The sequence below is a fragment of the Nipponia nippon genome, unplaced genomic scaffold (assembly GCF_047370975.1).
Source record: "Nipponia nippon isolate SJK-2023a ecotype South Korea unplaced genomic scaffold, ASM4737097v1 scaffold_25, whole genome shotgun sequence".
Lineage (NCBI taxonomy): Eukaryota > Metazoa > Chordata > Aves > Pelecaniformes > Threskiornithidae > Nipponia > Nipponia nippon.
In genome coordinates this window covers 6,725,994-6,742,714 of record NW_028262342.1, presented here as the reverse complement: position 1 = coordinate 6,742,714, position 16,721 = coordinate 6,725,994, and the positions used below count along the sequence as shown (strand labels likewise).

Genomic DNA, 16,721 nt, shown 5'->3' with positions numbered 1-16,721 from the left:
GCCCTTGGTGCGCAGGCGCAGTCGCCGCGGCTGGGCGGGGCGCGGGGGGGCGGGGCCCGGCGCCCAGGGCCGCGGCGAGGGAGGCGGGGCCACCGGGGCGGGCGCCGCCGCGCGCCTGCGCCGCCCGCGCCCGCCCCCTCCCCTGCCTTTGTTCGGGGTTGGGCGCCATTTTGCGCGGCGGCTGAGTGGAGGCGCTGATTGGGTTTCGGGGACCGGTAGCGGAGCCAATCAGCGCGGGACCCGAACCGGGGGAGCGAGGCACGGTGAGTGCGAGCAGCCAATATGGAGCCCCCGAGCGCCGGCCCCAGCGCCGGGATTGGCGGGGCCGAGTGGCCAGTCAGGAGGCCGCGCGCAGGGCCGGGGCCGGCCGGCCGGGCGCCGGGGGCGGCGAGGAGCCGCGGCCCGGCTCCTCCGGGGAGGGGGGGGGCGCACCGGGAGGAGCGGGCCCGGGGCGGGGCGCGCCGGGGGGGGCGGGCGCGGGGCCACGGGCGGCAGCGGCGGAGGAGGAGAACGCGCGGCCGCGGCCGGGGCCGCTGAGGGGAGGCGCGCGGCGGGCCCGGCCTCCCCCGGCGGGGCCAGGCTTTGCCCGCGCGGGGCCGCTGGGACGGGAGGCGGCAGGGCCCCGCCCTCCGCCGGCCGGGCGGGGGGAGCGGAGCGGAGCCTCCCCGCTGGCCCTGGTGACGGAGGGGCCGGGGGCAGCCCGGGCCGCCCCTCCTCCTCCTCCTCCCCGCCGTGCCCGGGGGAGGTGCGGGGAGGCCGCCGCGGGCGGGTCGCTGCCCCCCTTCCCCGGCGCTGCCACCCGGCGGCGGAGCGGGCGCAGGCCGCCCCTCCCGCCTGCCCGGAGCCCACCTGGGCGCCGAATGTCGGCGGCCACGTGCTCCCCCGTGAGGAGAAGCCGCCCCGTTGGCGGAGCCCGGCGCCCCGCCGCTCCCTGCCTCCTCCCTGCGCTGCAGGGCATCGCCCCCTCCGCCCGGGCGCGGCGCGGCCTGCGCTGCCCGCCGGGAGCGACCCCGCGCCTGGGCCTTGCTGCAGTGAAATAAAGGCGTCCCCGGGTGGCCTCCGTGACTTGCGCGGGTGATACGGAGGTGGGAAACGGAACCTGGGTACCGCGTGTGGTGTTCGGCCCAACAGGGGGAGGTGAGATTGCGGCCCGTCTGCTGTTCAGGTAAATCCCTTCAGGTAAATCCCGCCTTTGGCTTGGCGTGGGCGTCTGCCCTCCGCCGGCGTCCTTGGAGGACAGCGATCACCGGGCAGATGGACGGGGTCTGCCCTGGAAGCTTCTGCCAATTCAGTGACGTTGCTTCAGGGTGCAACGCGTTTTAAAATGCTGCTTTCAAGCTAACTCAAGTCCTAGCACAGTTTAGCACCCTAGTTAGTTCTTGGCATAGCCTCTCTGCCAAGAAAACTGTTGTTGATGCAGCTCCTGTAGCCTCATACGTATAGGAACGTATAGAGCTGGAACACTGAGTCCTTTTCGCAGCGGACAGGGGCCTAGCGAGGAGGAGCCAAGCGGTGAGACCAGCTGCGGGAGGAGCAAGCCATTGAAGCAGATGACTGATCTTTAAAATTTAACTTTGCTATAGTAACGCTGGTGCTCTGCGTTTTAACGAAGGGAATGAAGTAATCCCTTGGAGGACTACGATCCAGCACATGTAAAGTCTTCTAACTTTGGCTAGCCACGGCTGGTGCAGAGTTAGGCCTACAATGCTGCTAATATTTTAAGTAAGCAAGACAGGGGCTTGATACGGGGTCTGTGGAGAAGCATTCGCAAGTAGAGCTACGCCTGTGCTTGATTCTTGGTTCTGGCGTTCAGGAAGCCAGAGAACTTGGCAAATACAATTTACTGGCATCCTCTGCTTGCTGTTGAAATACGCCCTGACGAATGAAATGTGGGAGCTGTTTTCTGACAGGCCCACAGGCACTTAGGGCAGAAATTAAGTATGCAGTGCGAAATTGAAATGAGGACCTTGGTAGGCAGTATCATCTTCAGAAAGGATATTTCTCATTTTATTCTGGCAGGCTGTGAAAAACTGTTACTAAATGGGCCAAGGATAGAGTTAAAATTGCAGTAAAACGTAGTGCCTTTCAGTGCTGTGACTGAGATCATCTTTGTGATCTCCAGGGTTAGAAAACAACAAAATGTAAAATCACTGCCTGTTTTCTTAGGTCATGGTGAGGAGTAAGTTGAAAAAATGAAGTGTTCTTAGGATAAATGCAAGACTGAAGTACAAGGGATGTTTCAAAGTTAAAGAGCAGGAAGTGTGAGAGGTATCACGACAGGAGTAACCACAGCAACAGTTACAGTTAGTTAAAGTTGTGAGTAAATTTTGCGTGCATTTCTTTGAAAACTGAAGGGGCCTGGGTTTTTGTTGCTTTAGACTTCAAAGATGAAAGTTACAGGCTGCTTTTTCACTAATGTAGCAGGTACTTGTTCAGTCATAGCATAAATCAAATACCTCATTAAAAGGAATGGTAAGAATTCTTCCCTCGTTGATCAACGAGAAGAGAAGAGATGTGAGGGAGAAGGAGGTAATGGAACTAAGGATTTTATTTCAACAGCATGTTCTTCATATGTGTAGGCAAGGGTCCAAGAAATGAGAGGCAGTAAAAGGCTGGGAGCAGCGAGAAGTCTGCTGGCTATTTTCAAAATGTATGAAAGTAGGAAGAGAAGAAAGAGATATGGGGAGGGAGTGCTGCGTAGTTGGGGAAGGAGAGACAGTTTCACTTAGCTTTGTAGAATTCTTGAAATGTAGTTTGGTTTTACACCTCAACTTTGTATTTTGTCAGGTTTTTTTAGTGCTAACACCCCTCTCCTCTACCAATATGCAGTGTAGGCAACTCTCTAGCCCAGAATACGCGGACTCGAGGGGTAAAACAGGAAGAGAAACAGGATCGTAGCTACTATTTGATTCACTGAAGATAATGACAGAATTAAGACTGAGAAACTTTTGCTTCTCAGTCAAGTTACATGTTCTTGAAAGGACAATTCTAGTTTTGTTACTCAATGAAAGTAAGGTGACATTATGAAAGAGGTAGGTCCTTGATTAAACAACGGCTCTTTGTGTGATTCTGACCTCAGTGTCAGCAGATGGTTTGCTTCTCAGCTATTGTAAGACAGTGCTAATCTTCAAACCTTGGGACAATAACCACGTGCTTTTTTAACTTGTCTCGCCAGATACGCAGGCTGAGGTGTGCCTTTTGCCGTATTGGAACTGAAGCACTATGGAGCAGTACACAGCGAATAGTAACAGTTCCACCGAGCAGATCGTTGTGCAGGCTGGACAGATTCAGCAGCAGGTATGGAAAGTGATAATGTGTGAGCTGGCATTGCCAGCGCTGAGTTACGAATCTGTCTGTGCTTTTCAGAGTTTCACAGAACCAGCAAGATGCTTCATGATGCTGTCTGCATATGCGCTTACCTGCTTCTGTCACCTGATCAGTGGTCAGTGATCTGACTTGACGTGAAGTCAGAGTAAATATGTTTTTAAAAAATACTTATTATTAAATTAATAGAATTGCAGGTATACAAGTTACCAAATTTCAGTGTAGGTAGGGAGTTTGCAAACTGGTAGTGACATGAGGAAAGTAATAAATCCTCTCTGGAAGTGGAGGAAACAGAATATTAATATAAACAGTTGTCCACAAGGAACAATGTAGATTCCTCCCAAAATTGAAATAGGTTTTGTTCAAGCCCATAGAGGCTTTCTCCAGCTTTCTCAAAAGAAGTATTTATTGAGATCCTTTGTTTGGATCAAAATGCACACACGGTACAGGAATTGCAACAAACCGTGTAGCTTTGGATGAATTCATCCATTCCAGAAAGAAGTGTCTAGTTCATGTTATAACGTGCAGATGAGGAGGGCTGGGGTTTTTAAGGGCTTACAGATTTCTACTGTTAAGCTTCACCCATTCGGATATAGTAATGCATTTTCAGATGAGCTGTTTATGTTTGTTCTAGTTCAAGGCAAGAGGAGTTTCTTAGTTTGTCATGCAAATGAATGAGCCACTGGATTATGTTTTTAGTGAGATACGCTTTGCTTTGTCATCAGCCTATCTGAGTGTTTGATAGCGGGGACCAGCTTCTTCCATTGAACTTAGTTGAAGTTGACTTTTTGAGTCAGAACAAGATTGTACTTGAGGTTAAAAAATTACATATTAATAATCATCAAAAATACCTGCTTCCAGCAGATAACCAAAGATATCTTTGGTTTTATTGACACTTTGTAGGTAAAAAGGAGGTAAAAACAGGTTTCATTTTTAGTACGTGCTCTTAAAGCCTGTGTTGTATTTGACATGAAATGTTTTTCTAAAATAGAATTTTTTAACAGGCCTGTTGTAGTACAGCTTTTGGTAGAGAGATGTCCTTCATCTCCCAAATGCTAACACAGTTAACACAGATTATTTTGGGACTCTTACTAAAGAGGCTAAAGATAGAAAAGGCTTTTAGATTTAACTGCTCTTGCAACCTCTCAAGATTGTCCTTCAAGGTCAGTGCTGGGAAGACATCGATGCAGGGGTGACGTAGACAAAGCTTAGGCTGTAGTCATCTGTGCTGCTGTTCTGCACAGAACAGAGTTTATGGCCTTTATTGCAGCTAACACGTCTGACGAAAATCTGGAATCCCTTCACAGTGAGAGACCTGGGCAGTGAAAGGAAACATTAATCAGAAAGGTAGAAGTCTAAAACACTGAAGCTGAGAGTTTAAATTCTGCAAAATAATCTCTCATGTTCTTTGTAAGTCATTTTTGTTTGGGAGATTGAAGCCTGTCAGTATCGTATGCAGTCTTGATGGTATTCCATTCTTAGGTTTGCTAAACGTATTCACATTCCTTATGTTCCAAGAGCAGTGTGTATGAATTTTAAATTCACCCTCTTCCAGCAAAGTGTCATTGTCTCTTGTCAGAGCTGTGCTTTTCCATGTTTCAAGCTATTCCTGTTCCTATTCCCAGCAGCAGGGTGGTGTCACTGCTGTCCAGTTGCAGACTGAGGCCCAGGTGGCATCCGCCTCAGGCCAGCAAGTCCAGACCCTCCAGGTAGTGGTGATCTCTCTAATTGTGTTTGTGAGCACTGCATGACTCTCACCATCGCCACATATCTAATGCTGTGTTTTTTCCAGGGTTTGAAACAGGAACACTTGTTAGCGGTAGTATCTGTGCTTTATGCTAGCTGTAGGGTTTTCCCTGAAGAGCCAAGGTGATAGCTTTTCATTGGATCTCAGGTGCATGCCAGAAACCCTGATGCATGCATGAATTCCTGCTGCTGTAATTCTGAAAGTGAATAGTGATTGAAATGGGACTTAAAAGGAAAAAACACCAAGATGAGAAAGTAACAGTCAAGAGAGATAACCCAAAGATTTCCTGTAGTTTCAAGGAGATTGGATTTCTGATCTGCACTGTGAGCAGTTCTGTGTCTTCACTACATGAAAGACAGACAGAGGGGTGGTGGATGACCATGAGCTGGAAGAGTGAAACCTTCATCTGTGATTAAAAAGGGCACCTGGGGACAATATCGGCCTCTTAGATGGAGAGATCCGAGTTCTTATTTACGTGTGAACAACCCAGGGAAACCCAGGAGAAGTGTGTATCCTAACAGTAAATACATCACAGAGTGGGAAGAAATGCAAGGTTATTTCAAACCCTGATTTGTTTCAATGTGAAGTATTTTCTGTCTTGCAAACTTCATTTCGCTAGCTCACGTAGAAGGCTTTTAAAGGAGTTGATAAACCCGGGGTAGCTGTAGCAGTTCAGTAGTGCATTTTTCACTCAATATTTTCGTTTTGTTTGTTTTTTAATTCTTCAGAGGAGGAGAGTTGCAGGAGGCTAGGATGGTCTTGCCAGGTGCAAAGTTGAACACAGCATTTTTTATGTTCAGAGTTAAAATAAGAAAAGCTGGCTGACTTGAATTGCTTGCGTCACTGTGGCCTCCTCATCGTTATTATGTGCCCCCCCCCCCCCCCCCTTTTTTTCCTGGCTTGCTCTAATACATTAACAAGAATCCTGGAATGTATCCTTTTTCTTTCTGCTTATGGGATATTGTACTGCTGACTGTGCTTCTCTGTGGCTGACATGAGCATGCTTATCTCTCTCTCTCTGTGGTGTAATTCCGAACAAGTACTACGGATGTTTGATAGGGACTTGTATGCGATAGGTACAAGGTTGAGGAACAGAACGGTGTCGCGAGGGTATCGGGTGACTCGTAGAGTCGCAGTATTCTATGTAGGGCATTGATCACTGAGGTACCACGGTGGTGGTTTCCGTAGATGTGTTAGCATGTCATTCACTAAGGTATTTGAACTATGCAAAGTCAAGCTTTTTTTAGGTAGTTCGGTATGTGCTGAAAATCTGTACTGATGGTTAGTCTGGTGGTGTGCCGTGGTTGAAGAGCAAGCGTTCGCTGTGGCGTATTCTTGGAACTTACAGGGAGAAGACTGAAGAACTCGGTGACTTTTTATCATGCGTTGCTCTTGTTTCTAAACAACTCAGAGTGTGGTAAAGAGTGGTTCCCTAGTTCATAAGCCTCATTTCACATTTAAGCTGTGGAGGTATGGTATTTTCAAAGATATATTTTGGGGAGTTTGGGGACTTAGGGGTACGGGTGTTTAAACAGAGAGGTTTTCCCCTTGCTTTGCTTTTCATTGGCCTTTTTCCTAGTGACCAGAGACGCACCTGGTCCAAGAGTCCAGAGACTCTTATGCTGAATTATAAATCCGCTGTAAGCCGTGTTGGGCCAAGAAGTGGCTGCTGCGCATTTTCTTTCACTCTTCCCTACTGAACTACATTTTATGTTGTTATAATTTCACTTAATAACCGTGAAAATATTATCTAAGAACATCGCATGCTAATATCGGTTAGGAAATGGAAATGTAAGCATGTAGTCGGATAGAGTAGAAGCTACCTCAGAATCTCTCTGCCAGAATGCCTTATTTAGAGCTTTTTCTCATTAGGAACCCCAATTAAAGATTAGTAACAGTGATGTGGATAATGAAGTTTCTTTTATTACACTTTGCTCTCGGGCTGTGCATGAAGATAGTTATTGTGCCTGGAAAATTTAGCCATGCTTTTCATGCTTTATTGCAATTAGACTTGCAAGTTTTGGTTAGCCTGCAACAGAAAAAGATAATTTACTAAATCCAGTAGCACATCATGGAAAAAGTTTTAGAAACTAAAGATATTTGGTGCTGATTAGGAACCCAGGTTAGTGGCTGGTGCTCGGGTTCTCTGGTCGCTGCATTAAAATAGGTAAGCATGTAGCCTCCTGTGGTAGCCGCTTCAGTTTCTGGCTTCACCTCACCAGACTTTTTCATTGTTCTGTTTGTTTTTTCTCCCGTGTCCTAGGTCCAGGGTCAACCACTAATGGTACAAGTAAGCGGAGGTCAGCTGATCACGTCGACCGGCCAGCCGATCATGGTGCAGGCTGTGCCTGGGGGTCAGGGCCAGACAATCATGCAAGTCCCGGTTTCTGGAACACAGGGACTGCAGCAGGTGAGATAACCCTGATTTTATTTAAGATAAGTTGCGGAGCATGAACTGCGATGTTCTCACCTTGTTAGATAGTACATTTGCCTCGGCGCCCTTAAAATAAGCTGGGCAAAGACGGTTGTTCTCCAGCTATGGATCTGGCAGTGAGCTGTGTGTTAAGAATGCAATAAAAAGTCTTTGTGTATTTGATTTTTGTATTTTATGGGATGGTGCAAACCTTTTAAATGAAGTCCATTAAAATACAGCTGGAGTTGGTTTGGGGTTTGTTTGGTTGGTTTTGTTTTTTTATTTTTAACTGGCCCTTGCAGTACAGTTGGTGATCTAGTGTCTACTCAATTTATGGCTCAGAAAGAGAATTTTTTTTTTTTTTTTTAAATTTAAGAAAGCTTCTTGAAAATAACTCCTGTGCTTGAGTTCTTCCAATATGTGATGGCTGAAGGTGAACGTAAATGTTTCCAATGCACAGAAGGTAATACTGTAGAAGGTATAGAAGATGGATTTTATTAGAAGCAATTATTTTGAAATATTTTTCTAAAAGACAGTTTTTAAATTCAAACGGGTGCTTGAAGTGTGTTCCTCAAAAGCAAAGGGAAGAACTGTAACAGTGACATAACGAAAGCGTTCTAGTGATTTGAGAATGAGATTCAGGAATGAAGTTCAGCACAGGCCAGGAAGGCACACATGGTGTCTTGGTGTTTTGAGAGGTTTATTTAAAATTTCTTTGGTTGAAAAACAATATATTTTGTGCTAGGTTCTTTACAGTCTGGTTGTTGGAGGAAAATCCAGAACTGGGTTTTTAAGCGCAAGCTTCAAACCACATCCCAGTTCCTCTCTTCTAATGTGAGAAATGTTCCACGTTGGTGGAAAGACTTCTCTGCAAAGCTGAGGACAACTTTTATATATATCCAGGAGTACTTCTGTATGCTGGATAATTTACACTCTACAGATATCTTAAATCTTAGTCGTCTTTTTTTTCCTTCACCTGAGTATTATTATTCCTAGTTTCATGTGAATAATTTATTTCTTTTGACCGTTTTATTGTGTAAGCAGTGGAGAACTGCTAGGGCGTAATGACACGAGCATGTTATGTTTCCTCTGTTCTGTATGGTAGTGACTGCTGTGTCACAGGGAGGAATAAATTGAAACTCTTCATTTTAAAGTGGAAAAAGAGAAGAATCAGTGCTTTCTTTTTCTTTGCAACAGTCAATCATCCTCAGAGATGATTCGGTAATGCTGAGGCCAAGGAGGGAGAAATAAGAGGCGTAGTTAATGTTCCTTTCTGACTCTTTCTTCCACAGATTCAGTTGGTCCAGCCAGGTCAGATTCAGATTCAAGGTGGGCAGGCTGTGCAGGTACAGGGGCAGCAGGGCCAGACCCAGCAGATCATTATACAGCAGCCACAGACTGCAGTTACTGCTGGCCAGACACAGGTAACTGCACCAGCATGAAAGGGTTTTCTTGAGAGAAATAGGAAGAGAAATTTGACAAATGACTTAAGGTGTGGTTAAGTAAAAAAGGAAAAAAAAAAAAAAAAAAAAAAAGGGAGGAATTATTAATATTGAGGAGAACTTGAGAATACATTTCGTATTTTTGTAGTGTTTTCATACATAACTCTGGGGCAGAATAAACAGATTGCATGTTTTTATCCATTGTGTTCCTGTATTTTATTGGTTCATGGTTGTTTTTGTCTGTTAGTCAAAACTTGAAAACATGAACTATTGCTAATTTCATACTTGCGCCATTTTGTGAAATCTAGTCATACCTGGGTTTTCTGCCGATTCTTTTGTTTAGGTCCAAAATTAAATTTCTGAGCAGAATAGTTCTTCCTTTAACATATTCATAGTGAGGCAGGAAACCTAGAAGTTGTTTCTTTCAATATTAAATACTACACTGTTAGGAAAAGTGTATGTGCTTTAGGTATTTTATCTACAATTCAATTGGTTTGTGCTCCATCCTATTTCTTGATGCTGGTAATAAAGCAAAAGAAATAGATGCCTGAAACACCTTAAGCACCATGTGTTAATTCAGGAATTGTAAAATTTGAAAAATAAGCAGTTTGTAAAGTTACTGTGTTCTTTGTTTTGTTTAGACCCAGCAACAAATAGCAGTTCAAGGACAGCAGGTAGCACAAGCAGCTGAAGGCCAGACCATAGTCTATCAGCCAGTTAACGCTGATGGAACCATTCTCCAGCAAGGTATGAGCTTTGGTGTGAAAAGTGTCCGGACTTCTTAATCTCTCTTTGCTAGGTTTTTATTGCCTTGTAATTATTGTCCGAGAAAATACTGAGTTGCAATGCTAGTAGTGCTGTGGCACGAACTGTTGGCATAGGGAATGGAAGAAGAGATGTTTGTGTTATATGAGAATTCAGCCTGTGGTTCTTTCCCCAGAAAAATACAATATGGCTCGTTTCTTTGGCAAGGGCTATTAGAATAGGAACACTTAAGTTTGCTTTTACACCTTAGAGTAGATGATCTCTTGTCTGACACGGGCATTACAGTGCAGCTAGAAATGGAAAAAATAGAAAGTGTGAGGACCAGGTGATGGGGTTTAGTTAACGACTTGCAATGCTTTTCTAAATCTTTTTGCGTGTTATAGAAGGATGAATGAGTAAAAACCAGAAGTGGGACTAATGGTGTTCCCTTCTTTTTGTGTGCGTGTTTTTGGGTTTTTTTTCTTTTTTCTTTTGTGTTTTATTTTCTTAAAGTTACAGTCCCTGTTACAGGCATGATCACCATTCCAGCAGCCAGTTTGGCTGGAGCACAAATTGTCCAAACGGGAGCCAACACCAATACAACCAGTAGTGGACAAGGGACTGTGACAGTGACCCTGCCAGTGGCTGGAAATGTTGTCAATTCAGGTGGAATGGTTATGGTATGTGTTTAACTTTCCATTGACCTTTTTAAAGGTTAAGGTTTAAGATGTCTGAACACAAAGTGTTGTCTGACCTTCATGTCACCTTAACGCGGTCCATCTTCTCAGTAGCTACCATTAGTTTAAAGTTTAAACACTCTAAGTTTTCAGTTTTAATGGCCTGTGTCCTATTGTGATCTGTGTATTCTGTACTTTCTTTCTCCCACAGCGGACTATTGAGATGAGAAATCTAGAAACTGAAATTCAAAATAAGCTGTTAACTGATAAGTAGAGGTTTAAAAATATTGAATCAGCTATTGCTTTTCTTGAGGATCCCTTAGTATTTGTTTTTCTGATTCGTAAGAGGGCTTTTCCTGCCAATTCTTATTTCCTTGTAGTGTGACGCCTTTTAATGTGAATTTCACTGTTTGTCCCCACTAGATGTCAGCAGCTCTACAAGTAATAGTTGCTTAAGAAATGCTCTGAAATTGTCATATAAATTATAACCAAAAAGAAAGGGAAGCAATAACTGTATGCTTAGTTGTACAGGAAGCAGTAACATGGTCATAGAATTGTATGTGGAGTTGAAATTTTACCATTATCAGAAAAAAAACCCAACAAAGCAGAACTGATGTGTAATTGATTTGTTTAAGTTTGTTCTGCAGTTTGAGAACAACTTTATTACTTCTTTCAATTTAAGTAAGTGCGTTATCTGAACAAAACCTAAACACTTTCCATTTTAACTTTTTTTTAATTACTTTTTTACATTCACTTTGTGTTCTGAGCTGCAAGTACTAAAAACATACTCTTCTCTGAGCAGATGGTACCTGGAGCTGGGTCAGTACCAGCCATCCAGAGAATACCTTTGCCTGGAGCAGAAATGCTGGAAGAAGAGCCCCTCTATGTAAATGCCAAGCAGTATCACCGGATCCTTAAGAGGAGGCAGGCACGTGCTAAGCTTGAAGCAGAGGGAAAAATTCCCAAAGAAAGAAGGGTGAGAATATAACTCAGATCTAATACAGGGTTGCTCTCTGAGAAAGGCACAGAAACCACCTGTGCTGGAAAATGAGGACTGGAATCTTGGTGTTCTTTGCATTTTTTTTTGTTTGTTTGTTTGGAGTTTTTTTTGTTTTGTTTTTTCCTAAGCTACATTAGAGTAATTTTTTTTTTAAGTCCCTTGATGGCAGTCCTGCTCCCTTTGCATGCTTTTAATTGTTGAATCTGTATGTAGCTGTATTGCAAATGGGCATTTACTGTAAACCCTCTGTCTTCGGGGAGGGGGAAGGGTGGGGACGGGGTAGGCTTCTCTAGCGGTCAGGAATTTCCCCTGCTGAAAGTACTGAACTAGAAGTAGGCTGGCCTCTCATTAACCTCCTTCATACTGGTGCAGAAATACTTGCATGAATCTCGGCATCGTCATGCCATGGCCAGGAAGCGGGGAGAAGGTGGACGTTTCTTCTCACCAAAGGAAAAAGACAGCCCTCATATGCAGGTAAGTAGGATTTTGTCTGTTCTTTGGACAACTGCCACTTTCAGTTCTTCAGAATACACTGTAGAGGTGTCTTTGTGATGTTTTGTTTGTTCTTTTTTGCGCTAGGCTGCTGACCTTTGTCCCTCTCTGCCTTTGAATTTATGTTTCAGGCATTCTAAAGAAACCTTCTGTCTCGCTTCTTGTAGAGAGCAAGTGTTTGTTTGCCTTGAGTAATTGAATTACAGTAATATTGATAGAAATGTATTCACTTTGTTTTATAAACAGAGAATGCTTGTATTTGTTTGTCCTAAGGAATACAGTCTTTGCAGCCTTTCTGGTTGGTTACCAGAAGTATTTTTTTAGCATATGATTTAAAGGTAGAGACACCTTGTCTTACATGGAAAATTAAAAAAATGTGAATATCTGATTCTTAGCTGCACATTGATTTACGTTAAAAGTGCAAGACAGGTTTTCAAAGGAAGGGACACAACAGAGTAGAATTAGCAAATTCTGGTGTTGATTAGTGCTTTATAGCAGTCCTGCGGCTTTAGCGGAAGAATATTTCCTATGCTGAAGTGGAATCCTTCCCAAATACTAGACCAGTACTAGGTCTTCCCTATTACCAGAAACAGCACATTACTAGGAACTGTTAGGATTTATAGCTCCCATTCTCTTAGACTGGCCTGTAAAACCCAGGAAAAATGGCATGTTTGGAGATCAAGGGAGGGGGCAGGAGGATCTCCTCTTGGTAGAGTTGTGCGTGATTCTCTGCTGTTAAGGAAGAATGTTAAATTTACAACGATATGTATTTTGAATCTGTAGGATCCAACCCAGGCCAATGAAGAAGCAATGACACAGATGATCAGAGTCTCCTAACCACTGCTCAAGGAAAAAAAAATAACTGAATAGAATTCCCGTCCCTTCTGCAAGTCTGTCCTACCTTTCCAGTGCATCAAGTGAGTCTTTCAGTGGGACAATCGCCATATCACAGCCTATCCTTTTCTACAGAATGAGCACCACGTTTTCAGTACGTGGCCGAGATTTTAACTGCGGTTGACTCAACAAATAGAAACTTACCGACTTTCTTGGTATACTCTTCTGACCCAGCACAGGGATTTCAGAGTCTGACTGCTCATGCCTTTTTTTTTTTTCTGTTGCATTAAGATTGGCCATGGGTGAGAGTGTGCCACGGACTCAGTGATCAGCAATAACGCTGGCGTGCTGAAGCAGGGCCAGCAAAGACCTCTTGGAGTTACGGCCCTTCTGTACAGAGACAGAATCCAGTTTATAGCAACCAGCACTGAGGTGGCTACACCACAATACTTTGTTTTCCCAGCAGAGACTTGTTATTTACGTCTACTCCTTACACCTTTGGACTTTATTATCAACTGGACTGTTCCCTGTTGTTGTATCTGCACTTCTGAAACTGGCAGAAACTGAAGGGGGTTCTTTTAAGTTCCACCTTGTAAAATATGTGAACATCAAGCTCTTCTCCGGGAAAAGTTCAGCCATCCAGTCACAACGGTAGAAATATTTCAAGATTATTACAGGACTTGATATGTCGTGTATCTGTTCCAAGAAGTAAGAGAGGAGAGGGTGATGTGGGGATAAGGATTTAAACAGTAAAAGCAATCTCTTGGTTTTTTTTGGTATGTTTGTTGCCAGTGGTTGTTGCTTTGGAAGAAAAGTGGATGCTAGTACAAAAGGATTAAAGCTTCTAAATGAGTCTCTTCCAAAGGCTTTCTTTTTTTGATCTTCCTTCTAACGTGCCGGTCCAGTGCATGGTTCCTCCAAAAGACATAAAATCTGCAATCTCAGAGTGCTGGCACTTGACCGTGTTTGTGACAGTGTTTCTTGATGTCTGTTCTAAATCAGTGCTACAGTTCTCTCGTGCTACACAGAGTGAGGGATTGTTTCGTGACAGCAGAATCATAGGGCAATTCAACTCAGCTCATCCTGATGTAACTGAATGACTGTTGAAGAACAAATGAAGGCAGATATTGATGAACCTTTTGGGCTTTTTATAGACTAGCCTCTTTAAATTAAAAAAAAAAAAAGTGGCACTTAATGAAGGAGGAGTACTTGGATTTTAAAAAAAGGATTTTTTTCATGACCTATAGCTGGCTTCTGGCTGAGTATCTCGACAAAACATCTTTACTTTATCTTTAATTCCGTAGCTCATTACAGATTTTAAGCTTGCTCCATTCTTACTGATTTGAAATTTGGGGATGGAAGCTGTAGTTCATAAGCATTTTAACAGGTGATGCTTGCATCTTTCCATGCCTGTCTCCTCCCATCTTGAATGAGTTTTACAGGCTTTCTGAGTGTCACCTGCGTGCTATAGTCCCATCTCTTCCGATTTTTGTGTTCTGCAAAACACAAAACTGCATCATGGCAGTTAAGCATGGGATTGGAAATACTGCCAGGCATTGCTATTGAGGGAGGCGATTATGAACCTGAATAGGTAAGGTAGCAGAGGGTGCGGTGTTTTTGAGGAAAGCATCCAAGGATGGGAGAGACTGGTTTAAATTCAGTGAACTCTGTTTTCAAGTGACCAAAAAAAGTAAATGAAACTTGAAAAAAATACAACTCATGTTATCTCCCTCTTATGTTTTTCCCATTACATTACTAAAGCTTATGACTAAATGGAAAATGGAGGACAAATTAGCAAGTTCTAGAAGACTGGGAGGATACAAAAAGACAGAGCCTTGAAAATTCTATTTGCTTTGGATAGAAGAGAAAAATACTAGACCTAAGAGTAGGAGAAGATGGGAAGGAATGCAAGAGGAGGGAGCAGAAACGTGGAGAAATGTTAGCTTGTACACTGCCAGCAGGCAATTTTGGAGGAAGAATATGCCTGTCTTGATACTAAGGATGACAATGTTAGGTCAGCCATCTGTGGAGGTACAAAGCTGGTGAAAGAACAAAGAAGAAATGCAAATTTGGTATTTGTAGTTAGACAGCTGGATTTTCTAAATGGAGTTCAGTTCATTTTCTTTCTGAATTTTCAGTTCCATGTTCTTGCCCTTACCACAGCTGACATGGTGAACCGAAGCTGGGAAAGAAACTGTTTGACACCTGCAGCTATGGGAGGAGATGGCCTCATTCTTGACATGCAAATGAATCGTCTTTCTTTTGATTTTTGTCTTAAATTATATTAGTAATCTAATGCTCTGCTCACAAATCTTACATTAGGATTTTTTTCTAATGATTCAAAAGGCATTTCTTTACCTCCATTGCATTGGTGGCATCTTCGGTGCCTTTGGTTGCTTCCGCCTTAAAATACTTGGCCAGTTAGAGCATGGTGCTTACTTTCTTCAGTTGGCAACTATGAAAGCCTCACCTAGCATTTCTTGTGAGGTCACCCATTTCAGGAAATATGTAGCTCTCTCTTACTGAAGGAATAACAGATTTGCTTTAGTTGAATTTGCAGCATTATTGTAAATATTTTTTTAGATCATCTGTACATTTTGTCAGTGGAATATTCATGTGCTGGAGGAGTATTTCTGTGCTGGAGTAAGACAGTCTCTCCGTAATGTTTCTGCTCTTCAACTGATGGCTAATCTCTGGAGAACCCCCTCTGAGAGTTGGAAGTTAGGGAAGCAAGATTATTGCTCTGACATAGGTATTTTTTTTAATGAGTAATTACTTCTTTTCTTAAAGAACTTGTAATCTTCAAAACAGCTAGAACTTTTTTTCCCAATAAGCCCTTCATATATAGGTTCTCTGATCTGTTGTTGTAGAATGTGTATTAAGATCTATGGATTTGTGTTATATAGGAAGTCTTACCGTTAATACTTTAAATAGTGATGTGAAAGCCTGAGTGCTACTGTCATATTTTTCATTTGCTTTGGGTTATGTGTATTCACTTCTAAAAGAAGTGTTTGCTTGGTGAGATGGGAGTTGTCGGTCAACACCATGTTACCAAAAAGTCTCCTTTCTTTTCCTGGGTGAATTTGTTAAATTGGAGACGTCATCAAGTTCAAACCTCTCCAGTAATTAAATGAGACTTCTTTGTGGATTGGCTGCACTTGAGCAAAAACTCCACTTTGGGAGTGCATAAAAGAGTGGATGAGGATAAAAGAAGAGGCTCGGGGAGAACGAGAAACGTGGCCGATTGACCCAGAGAGCACTGGAGCAGCGAACCGATCAAAACCCAGTTTTCTATGAGTGTAAAGAATGGGATGTGGAAAATGGTCCTCAAGTGATGCTAAATGGCTTTAAGGCCTTGCATGTTAAAAAGGGGGGGGAGAAGATCTTTGTGAATGGGTGTGGGAGGGTACTGAGATTAACGTAATGTAAGGCAAAGTTTGTATATAGTTAAAAGTTTATAATTTTTTTTATATGATGCATTTTTTCAAGTGTATTTTGGTCTTTAATAGATGCAATTGTAAGTACTGTGTACACTATCCAGCTAATAAAAATTTATAAACCAAGAACAAGCTTTGGCTCTGTTTGTCAGACCTTGTGCTCTTTTCCGTCAAGTGGCAGCGCTGACACGGAGCGGTGAGGGCAGGCGGCGGTTTTAGCACCGCTCAGAAACACCTAGGCAGCCAGTGAGCTTTCCTGCCCTCCATGAGAGCAGGGAGGAGAAGGGGTCAGCTCTGCCTCCACCCTGGGGGATGGCTGGGTGCCCCTGCTGCACTTCTGCCCCGTGGGGAAGCGCCCGGACATCTTGGTGTTCGTCTTCCCCTCCATCCCTGTCCTGCCATCTTGCTGCCTGAGGGGACTGCGCTGCCCTCCTGGCTGCTGCTGAGTGCTGGAAGCTGATTGGCTGAGGAAAGCTGGGGTGTCCACCCGTGGGTGCTCATTGGATGGGTGTTGCTCTGGGACACCTCTGATTGGCTGGTGAAGAAGGCCTCCATCTTGCCCTGCTGCTCTTCCTCACAGGCTGGGGTGGTGCCTCAAGATGGCCGGGTTG

At 43.9% G+C, this 16,721-nt stretch overlaps 1 protein-coding gene across 17 annotated transcripts; it reads left to right on the top strand.

The window, feature by feature from the left end:
• The first annotated feature begins 64 nt into the window (after positions 1 to 64).
• On the top strand, positions 65 to 14,849 carry NFYA (nuclear transcription factor Y subunit alpha). 17 transcript variants are annotated; one of them, XR_015705702.1, is made up of 11 exons: positions 66 to 263; positions 3,176 to 3,297; positions 4,950 to 5,036; positions 7,335 to 7,481; positions 8,777 to 8,908; positions 9,568 to 9,673; positions 10,184 to 10,350; positions 11,150 to 11,323; positions 11,720 to 11,821; positions 12,623 to 12,756; positions 12,965 to 14,849. XR_015705702.1 is itself a non-coding variant. In XM_087761960.1 (10 exons), exons 2-10 carry the CDS (start codon positions 3,223 to 3,225, stop codon positions 12,674 to 12,676), a joined length of 1,038 nt encoding a protein of 345 aa, XP_087618086.1. In that variant the 5' UTR covers positions 65 to 263; positions 3,176 to 3,222; the 3' UTR covers positions 12,677 to 14,849. The 17 variants fall into 17 exon arrangements, 16 of the variants coding, with proteins under 16 accessions (XP_087618086.1, XP_087618085.1, XP_087618083.1 ...); XM_087761960.1 differs by having other exon boundaries at positions 65 to 263; positions 10,190 to 10,350; positions 12,623 to 14,849; XM_087761959.1 differs by having other exon boundaries at positions 4,953 to 5,033; positions 12,623 to 14,849.
• The last annotated feature ends 1,872 nt before the right edge of the window (positions 14,850 to 16,721 follow it).